General features: G+C 47.3%; 1 protein-coding gene across 1 annotated transcript; it reads left to right on the top strand.

Moving 5' to 3' along the window:
* Positions 1-1,213: 1,213 nt before the first annotated feature.
* Positions 1,214-3,526, top strand: LOC123406177 (probable serine/threonine-protein kinase PIX13). The gene is made up of 5 exons (XM_045099653.1): positions 1,214-1,448; positions 1,559-1,974; positions 2,269-2,416; positions 2,515-2,660; positions 2,777-3,526. Exons 1-5 carry the CDS (start codon positions 1,373-1,375, stop codon positions 3,359-3,361), a joined length of 1,371 nt encoding a protein of 456 aa, XP_044955588.1. The 5' UTR covers positions 1,214-1,372; the 3' UTR covers positions 3,362-3,526.
* Positions 3,527-9,994: the final 6,468 nt, after the last annotated feature.

The following is a 9,994-nucleotide window of genomic DNA, read 5'->3' as shown; positions in this document are numbered from 1 at the left end:
GGACATTGATCTGACAGGTGAACCGGACAAGTTTTGATGGAAGCTGCATCAGAACGGCAGTTTCTCAGTCAAGTCCTTATACGATGTAATGGCTCATAGTGATGCCTCCATTGATAACAAAAAAATTATGGAAGCTAAAAATACCTCGGCAAGGTAACATTGTGATGCTCAGTCTGGTTTTTAAGGAGATGGGTCATCTTAACTAGAGATAACCCGGCACGATGTAACTAGCAAGGTTGTAAGACATGTGTCTTTTGACAACATGATGAGTCTATTAAACACTTATTTTTTAAGTGTAAGTTCACTCGTGCAGTATGAACCATAGTTCAAGTAGCTTCAAATCTATATCCTCATGTAGTGCATGTAACATGTTTGGCAACTGATTACCAGGTACTGATAAATAATTTTTTACACATATTCTTGTGAGAGCAGCTGCCTTATGCTGGGCATTATGGCTTACCAGGAATAATGTGGTTTTCAGTAATAAATGTGTTTCTTCTCATGTGCAGGTTATTCATGCATGTACGTGATGACTCTGTAGTTGGTCTATCTTCTAGAGGTCGCACGACAAAGGCTTTTTATGATGACGTTTACATGGTTGGAGCATACGTGTACGGAGATTTTCTCCTTTTATGGATGACGGTGTAATCTTCGGATAGATTTGCCCCATCGTAGGGTGCATCGATTTATTTTGTTGTAAATCTGTTTATTTTTGGATCGTTTAGACTTGTTTGCGGTGTGCATCATGTTATACAGAGGCCAGTCATTTTTTTGATGCGTTGTATCATCTTGATAAATTAATTGAATGAATGTCCTTTATCAAAAAATAATTCAAATGACCAAAAGTATGTTATCATGCTCCTGAATATGTTTCCGCGTAAGGTGCGAGAAGAAGAATTGCTGTTCCCTGCAGGCTGCAGTCGTTTCATTTTCTGCTCATTCCAACAGTGTCAGCAACTATAGTTCCAGCGTGCTGCAAGCTGCAACCAGCCTAATCATGTTCGAAACGCAAGCAGAAGCAGTGACGTGCTCATAGCTCGTTTCATTATTATTTTTGAATACTGGAACAATTTGCCCGCGTCCCCGCGATATCCGCCATGTGCCCCTCGCCTGATGCATGGGCGCCCAATTGACAGCTCCACGAGCAGAGCAGCCTTCCACTACCCCAACGCGCAGGCCTCGTCGCTCCTCTCCTCTCCACCGCCACGCCCAAAGTCACATTTGCCCATCTCCTTTTTTATGAGAAGCAGGTAGCTGGAGCCTTGAGGGACCTGATTGAGATTGACGACACGAGTGATATAGCCAGCCAGCCAGCCATAAGTCAGAAGAAAGAGGAGGCGAGGAGAGGAGAGGAGAGCTCTGCTTCGACGCCATGGGTAATTGCTTCGGCTCCGAAGAGACCGACGTGGAGGCTGTCAAGGCGGTGACGCATCATGCACATGTCAGAGGTATCCATGGTCGTTCTCAACTGATCTTGTTCGACCTTGATTCACCGTGTGTTTTGTTCGATGCTTACAACTTCTGACGCATGCAATCTGTACTTATTTTACTCTCGCAGCAGCGATGGCGAGGCCCGGCATGGTCGCGCCCCAGCCGAATGCACACGCAGCGGCAGCAATGAGCTCCCCTGGGCAGCCTCGGAAGTCGCCGAGCGCGCCCACGACGTCCATCACCGGCAACGGCAGCACCCGTCCGGTGGCTGGAGGCTCCACCAATGGCGGCAGCGAGGCCAGCCCAAGCCGGGAGGGGAGGATCCTGGAGGCGCCCAACCTCCGGATCTTCACGTTCGCGGAGCTCAAGGCCGCCACGCGGAACTTCAAGTCGGACACCCTCCTCGGCGAGGGCGGGTTCGGGCGGGTGCACAAGGGCTGGGTCGACGAGAAGACCATGAGCCCGGCCAGGAGCGGCGCCGGCATGCCCGTCGCCGTCAAGAAGCTCAACCCCGAGAGCCTGCAGGGCGTCCAAGAATGGCAGGTGAAACGAAACGACACGACCTTCTTCTTTTTCTTTTCCTTTTCCTTTTTCTTTTCCTTTTGTGCTACTGTAGTATGTACGTGTCATTTGGTCAACTCAAGCCATGTTCTGAATGAACGACATCTTCACGTGGGCTGGGCATAGCATTGCATAATTCTCAACCGAAATGTGTGGGTGTGTGTGTGCCTTCCATGATTATGCATGTTGAGCGATTGGCACGCACGTTGGTATGTGCGTTTACCCTTGCACTGATGCCATTGGAGTTGCTGATTCGTGGCGGAACTGGTGTTGCAGTCGGAGGTGAATTTCCTGGGAAGGCTCATTCATCCCAACCTGGTGAGGCTGCTGGGGTACTGCTGGGAGGACAAGGAGCTCCTGCTCGTGTACGAGTACATGGCCAAGGGCAACCTCGAGGATCACCTCTTCAGAAACGAGCCACGGAGTAAGTCCCAGCACATACATATGAACTGATTAATGACGCAGAGTGCAGACTGGGGATCACCTGAGGCTAACACGAACAGCATTAATTGTGCCCACCAGAAGGCGCGGGCGCGTTCCAGCCGCTGTCATGGAGCCTCCGGCTGCGCGTGGCCATCGACGCGGCGCGCGGCCTGGCCTTCCTGCACTCCTCGGAGAAGCACGTCATCTACCGAGACTTCAAGGCCTCCAACATCCTCCTCGACACGGTAAGTCGCCGGCGCGGCGCCGCTCGCCGGCGATCCTTTCACGTTTGTCATCATCGGTCGGTCGCCCGCGCTCGTCTAACCCTCCTTAATTTCCCGCGCTCGCGCTGCGCATGCAGCAATTCCACGCGAAGCTCTCGGACTTCGGGCTCGCCAAGGACGGGCCGGCCGGCGGCAGCAGCCACGTGACGACCCGGGTGATGGGCACCTACGGCTACGCGGCGCCGGAGTACGTGGCGACGGGGCACCTGTACGTGAAGAGCGACGTGTACGGCTTCGGCGTGGTGCTGCTGGAGGTGCTGACGGGCCTGCGCGCGCTGGACACGGACCGGCCCAGCGGGCAGCACAACCTGGTGGACTGGGCCAAGCCGCACCTGGCGGACCGCCGGAAGCTGGCGCGCCTCATGGACCCGCGCCTCGAGGGCCAGTACTCGTCCAGGGGCGCGCAGCGGGCGGCGCAGCTCACGCTGCGGTGCCTCGCCGCCGAGCACACCAACCGGCCGTCCATGAAGGAGGTCGTCGCCGTGCTGCAGGAGATCGAGTCCATGTCCAGGGGCGGCTCCGTCGGCTCGGCGTCCCCGCGACCAAACAACGCACGGAGCGGTCACGGTTACGGCCAGTCGCCACGGCCAGGGTACATGTCCGAACGGGCTAGCCCAGCCGGCAGCCACGGCAGCCAGCACCCGTCTCCTAGGGTGAGGTAGCGAATGAATTGTTTCGACGTGGCACTTGCGATAATGACGCATCCGTTTTCTGAGCATGTTATTTTCATGTCTCATGGATGTGCGGTTATCTGTATAGGTTGGCATGTTCCTATCCAAGCTCAACTCGCACATGGTTAACAAAAATGATCAAGTAGATTCAGTTTTTCTTGTGAGTGCCAGAGATCATATGTAGTCGCCTTTGCGGAATTAGGAAAGGGAAACGTTTTTCGCCAGCGCACCGGCCGAACGTTCGGTGAGACGCACGTGATCCGTGCGATCTCCTCTCATCCTCGTGGAATGATTCTCGTGCATGGTGGGGCGCATGGTCAAGGGAACGTCACCCAAAATTGCTGCAATGATTATTTAAAAAAGCTTTAAACCTAGATGAAAAACCTTCGACCAGACATAAAGAAAGCTGCAAGCGGTTATTGTCATGGCGGAATGTTACAACCGTTGACATAAAATGCTACAGTCATTGATGAAAAAACTGCAACCAGATATATAAAAGGCTGCAAGCGGTCATTGTCATGGCGGAATGCTACAACCGTTGACATAAAATGCTACAACTGTTGATGAAAAAAGCTGCAACGGACGACCGGCAAGGTACCCGCGTTTGCTGGCTCTGCAAGGACGGTGACCATCGGCGAGGACGTTCGGCGAGAGGGGGCGACGTTAGAAGGACTCCTCGATCACCGGGGGCCAGGGAGGAGGGAAGGGGTGGGGAGCGCTACTGCGCATTGAACGAGGATGGCCGGCGAGGCACTTGCGTTCGTGGCTCGAGGTTGAGGACGAAAGAGGAGATTTGACGGTCAAAGAATCCCAAACCTAACGGCTGCACTGCGACTGACGCGAGTGTTTGGACCGGCGCCTAGTACTCCTTATTAGGAAATCATGATAAGTATGCAGCCCTCACATTCTATCAGGGCATCTCCACTAAATCCTCTAAATGAAAATTTAGACGCTTTTGGCGCAACTCCTAAATTAGATTGTCTAAAACCCCTCATGCTACAGGATTTAGACACTGATATCTATCCCTACTAATAAAACACCTATTACTTCTGTGGTACGTCATTAAAATTGTCTTCAAAATTGTCTAATATTATCCATCAATGCCACCTATAAGTTATAAAAAACGTTTTACAGGGAATCCTCGCATGTGCCGGCCCAAGCATAGGGACCAGCTGTACTACGCTCTGCTCGCTGAAAAATAAACAACACGCCCATTTGGGCCGGCCCATGACCGGGGGCCTGTTTTTTTAGTTTTTTAATTATCATTTATCTGTTTCTTTTTATTTTTTCTAATTCAAATAAACAAAAAATGTTAATTGTCAGAGTGAATTTTGAAGAATTAATTGTCAGAGTGGATCGGAATATTATAGTATATTTTAAAAAATGTTTCTTGAAATTCAGAATAATTCTTTGAGTTACCAAGTTTTTTGACAACCATGATATTTAAAAAAATATATAAACATTGTTTCAACTTGTGAATTATGAATAAAATTAAAAGAAGAAATATTTTCTTGCATTTGTGAACAAAATTTCAAAATCATACGTTGAGATATGAACATAATGTGATCATCGCCATTGAAAATGATAGTTTTTTTCTCCTGTTGCAACGCACGGGCACTTTTGCTAGTAGAATATCTAAACAGGGTTGGCCACATTGCGGTCTTTGCCTTTTCCGCAAGAGGAGACAAAAATCCGATGCATATCTCTTCTTTAAATGCTGCTTCACCTTCCATCTTTGGAACCTGATGAATGAATGGTTCCATTTTGAGAGATTGACACAGGTGGAACGCTCCCTCAAAGAATGGTGGCTTTTCTCATGCCTTTAAAATCAAATGATATATGCTTTTTGGAACATTCGTGGTTTAGGCCAACATGGTAAAATTCAGTGCCTAGGAGATTTTATTAATAAGAATTCAGTAGATTTTGTCGGATAGCATTACAAAGAGTATTGCTGGTACGAAAAACTTTACCTAGCATCAATTGCGTGCCCAGAACACTGTCGGAGGTGTCCTTGTGGGCATGAACAACAATCTTTATGAAGTGATTCGTTTTACTAATAGGAAATTTTATGTTGTTACTACATTTCAAAATAAATCTGATAAGAAAGTTTGGCAGTTTGTTGATGTCTATGGTTGTGCTTATACTGAACTCAAAATAGAATTCAATGCAGAGCTACATGATGTTATGTCTAATATCTCTTACCTAGTGATTTTGGATGGTGATTTTAATCTAATTAGATTTTTCACAGATAAGAATAATGGTAATAGGAATAATTCAATTGCTTTCATGTTTAATGATTGCATCAACAAATAGGGATTGATGGAGATTAATATAGCTAATAGAAGATTTACTTGGAGTAATAATCAAGATGACCCCATCTTCGCTGCCATTGATAGGGTTTTTGTCTCCCCTTCTTGGGATGCTATGTTTCCTCTTTCTGTTCTAACTGCCACCTAGGATTGGTTGTGATCACACTCCTTCAATTTTGGACACGGGGGCTCGGAGGATTACCTCCCCAAAAATGTTTTGATTTGAAAAAGGGTGGCTTGAATTGTATGACTTTAAGCACTTGGTTGTTGATGTGTGGAATACCCCAGTTTGTGGCAGAAATGCGATTGATATCTGGCTTAAAAAACTAAACTTGTAAGGAAGAATATTAAAGGATGGAATGTTAATATTGAAGCAGCTATTAAGAAAAAGAAAAGGGACCTAATCCGGGAATTTGACATACTAGATGTATTTCGAGAGACTAATCGTGTTACCGAGGCTGATAAAAGTCATATGAAGGAGATAAAAAAAGAGTTAGATGATATTATGTGTAAAGAAGAAACTGCCTCGTGGAAGAGCTTAAGGGATCCTAGAATTAAAGATGGCGACAAAATCAACCCATATTTCCATGCGCTTGGTAATCATAGACACCGTAAAAACCGCAAAGCTAAATGGAGACTCACATCCTGTGTATACTACTCCCTCCATTCCGGATTATAGGGCCTAACTCAAAATCTTCAGATTTCAAGATAACAGGGCTCATCTCATGGTCTCCTTGTTTGCAGCGCTGCGGTCGCGACAATTAATTCGCTGGTTGCGGGTTCTCTCATAACAATAGAAGGTTATTACTCTCCTCTTCCTAGTTGCATGCATGCACCACAGAGGTACATTAAATAATCGAATCATCCATCTCCTTCCATTCACCCTCCCCTCCTCCTTTCATCCACATACAAACGAGAGCAGCAAAGCAATGGCGCATTGGATCCCCGACGAGAAGAAGGAGCTACATGCATGGGGGTGGGCACGGAGAACTCCGACAGCGGTGGGGCCATGGGCGCTGCTAACGCAGCCGTCGATGGCGTCCTCGCTGCCGTGGGCGCTGCCCGTTCCACCGCGGAAGAGTTCCTCGTTCCTGACCAGGACATGGAGATGCAAGCGGACGCGGAGGCCGTGTGTGATCCAGATGCCGAGACGCATTGCGCTGCTGATGTTGTGAGTGATCCAGATGCGGAGACGTGGTCCGCAGAGTCCTCCACTGGAGACAAGTCTGATCGAGACGCGGAGACAGAGCTTTCCGCCAGCGGCGAGGGTCAGCCTGTTGTTGATGATGAAGTGGGGGTGCTTCTGGACCAGTTCGAGGCGTTCGTGGACAACTTCTCATCGCTCCTCGATGTGGTCGAGCACTTCGTTCATGAGCTCACGAAAACACATCGCATGGGCGAGGTCTTCAGAGCGCCGGGGAGGGCCTCGGTGATGCCGGGTAGCGATGGAGCCGTCGTAAGGCCTCCGCGGCGATACACTTTTTCTGACATGTTGAAGTATTTGAATGAATTGTCACCGTATGAAGAAGTCTAGGGAGATAAGTGATGGTGTTTGCATGCTTTTGAAGTATGTTTGCTTTTGAAGAAGGTGAGGGAGAACAACAAAACTTTTAGAGTTTCGATTCTGGAGTATGTTTGCATGCTGAATAATTTGTGTGTAAGCTTATTTAAATTTATGCATGCTGAATGATTAATGTATGCAAACTTCATCTCCGAAATAATTTTGAATGCAAATCAGAAATGACATTCATCATTCAATCGTTTCTGGAAAACTAAATCATCCCTAGAAAACTAAACTATTCAACCGCGTCCAAGTACTCTTCCGCCGCAGCCACAAACCCCTGCTCGCAACCATATTGGTCTCGGAGTCCACCATTATTCTCAAGTGTTCCTTTCTTCATGTGAGGAATCTTGTAGAAATTTGATCCTTTATTCCGGATGATCTCTCTCATGCATGCCATATGTGTCAAGAAAATTTGGTTCAACTTCTTAGCAGAGTACCTTCTAAAAGCCTTTTGTAATTTCTTGCATATGCCCTCCAAATTCTACAGCATAATCTTATGAAACGATGCGTGCAATGATGCGAAAAACCCTAGATCGTTTACATTTGTCACAGGGGAATTTGGTGGCTGGCACATTAACTAATGTCCCATCCACCATGTTGCATAGCATAAACAACATCCGGATCATCGATGCGTACATGAGTTTTTGCGTTATCTTGCTGTATAAAAATAGTACTACCACGGTCTACCCACTTAACCTTGATTGCTGGCAGCACTGCATTGATGAGGAAGTGTTTGCTAACCTGCATTTTGAAAGAAAAAAAGTTAGGTGACCATCAAATCTTATACCGTGAAGGAAAAAATGAAATGAAGGCAAACCTCCTTAGTGACTTGACTAATGTGCTTCAATTCCAAAGTTCTCCTTAACCTATTTTGACTGCCCCTTTCGGTAGGCTTCCACTCGATGAATGGCCAAACTTTGATCTTGCCATCAAAAACGCAATTCCAATTTCTGTCAAATCTTGGTCTAGCTACAGCCGCGAGAAACATCACTTTCTGGATCCACCCCTTATTTTTGCAATGTCTCTCTGGCTCGAGCTCTTCGTTCATCAAATATAACCATTGATTTTCACGGGTGCGATAAAACCATTTTTAATCAATGTGAACTATGTTGTATGCAGACTTGAAGGGTCGCTTCTCATGGAAACTTGAAATCGAAGGCTCTAACATAGAAAGGCAATAACGCACCCTGCTCTTCTTATTCTCTTCCGTTAGGGTTGGCTTCAATGCATTGTTGTGGCGCTGAAACTTCTTCTCCTTCAGAAGCCGGTGCAAGATTGTAACGGACATGTGAATGGCCTTCCATAGTGATTCAAGTGTTGTCCTTTCTTGTGGTGGTATTTGTTCCATGGAGGTTGTGTCCAGCTCAGTCCGTTTGCGACCACGTAGCTTCTTCTTCTTGTTGATCACAATATTTACACCTCCACCAAGCATGCATGTTGGCTTTTGATCCCTCGGTGATCTCGTGTCACGGGGGTATACATGTATATATACTACTAAAGCCAGCTCCCTTAGCTAAACCGATTCAGCTTTGAACTCTAGTTCTACACGGATACGGACACAACATTGGAGACGTACTCCATGTCGTGCTTACTAACATTCACCCCCTAAACATGACATGGTCGTCACTACCGACCTGGGTCCCAAATGCGATTGTTGCTTCTCATAACTATTATCATCGACATTGCCTTAGCCGTCCCTTGCAGCATTTTATGGACCGTCTTTACTGTTGTCGGCTCATCCATAGCTCGACGCCAACACTCCTTCTTGGTCGTGTCTTCAATCTTCACCTCTTCTTCGGTGCTTTATAGACTGTCCTTCGAATCATCGAGGGCACATCTTTCGAACCTGTTCGTGATCATACTTTGGTCTAACTTTAAATCGCAAGCTCTTGGCGCTTGCATCAACCCATAAAGTGCCTTCTTAAACTTGTAAACTTTTCCTTCTTCGCCTTTATTCTCGTAGTCGAGGGGTTCTTCCACGTACACTTTTTCTGTGAGATCACCGTTGAGGAAAGCGGATTTAACATCCATATGATGAACCTTCCAATCCTCTTGTGCTGCCAAAGCTAGGTGCACTCTCACTGTCTCGAGTCGAGCAACCGGGAAAACACCTCATCATAGTAAACTCCATGACGGTGTACTAGACCTTTGCAACAAGTCTTGCCTTGTACTTCACAATGGCACCCTCCGTGTCCTTCTTTAACTTGTAAACCCACTTCAAACCTATTGCCTTTTGGTTCGGAGGTCGGGTTACCAAAGTCCACGTGTCATTTCTCTCAATCGCCTTCATCTCCTCATCCATGGCATGCGTCCAACTAGGACTTTTGCTTGCCTCTAGGAAGTTCTCCGGCTCCTCAACTCCGAGAAAACATAGTCCGGAGTACTCGAGCGTAACTGACTTTGTGTACTTATAGACTTTCTTGAGGATCTTGTAGCGACGAGTCCCCGAGGAGTCCGTCGTGTCTTGCGAAGGAGGCGACACAAATTGTGTTGTTGTTGATGCACTTGAGGAAGACGGCTGAGTCTCAGGCATGTCATCGACATCCGCGTCGTTGGCATAGTCATCGTGACCGTGACCATCATCTTGATTGTCATCGTCACTATGCGCCTCGTTATTGATGTTGTCGTCGAGATGTCCGTCCGTGTCGTGCACGTCATTGTCGCTATCTCCTTGCGACCTTTGCGCGTCGTCATCGGTGTCAGCACGAGGATTATCACTACCATTGTGGTCACCTTGGTTGGGCGTCTTGC

The sequence above is a fragment of the Hordeum vulgare genome, chromosome 6H, assembly GCF_904849725.1.
Source record: "Hordeum vulgare subsp. vulgare chromosome 6H, MorexV3_pseudomolecules_assembly, whole genome shotgun sequence".
Taxonomy (NCBI): Eukaryota; Viridiplantae; Streptophyta; class Magnoliopsida; order Poales; family Poaceae; genus Hordeum; species Hordeum vulgare.
Note: the sequence above shows the minus strand (reverse complement) of the source record. Positions and strands in the feature narration are given on the sequence as shown.

What these genes read in the sequence shown, in the direction of transcription:
- LOC123406177 (XM_045099653.1), top strand. Translation starts at nt 1,373, where the DNA reads ATGGGTAATTGCTTCGGCTCCGAAGAGACCGACGTGGAGGCTGTCAAG. An exon ending in AGGGCGTCCAAGAATGGCAG is followed by an intron (nt 1,975 to 2,268) that starts GTGAAACGAAAC and finishes CTGGTGTTGCAG; the next exon opens with TCGGAGGTGAATTTCCTGGG. An exon ending in CTTCAGAAACGAGCCACGGA is followed by an intron (nt 2,417 to 2,514) that starts GTAAGTCCCAGC and finishes TGTGCCCACCAG; the next exon opens with AAGGCGCGGGCGCGTTCCAG.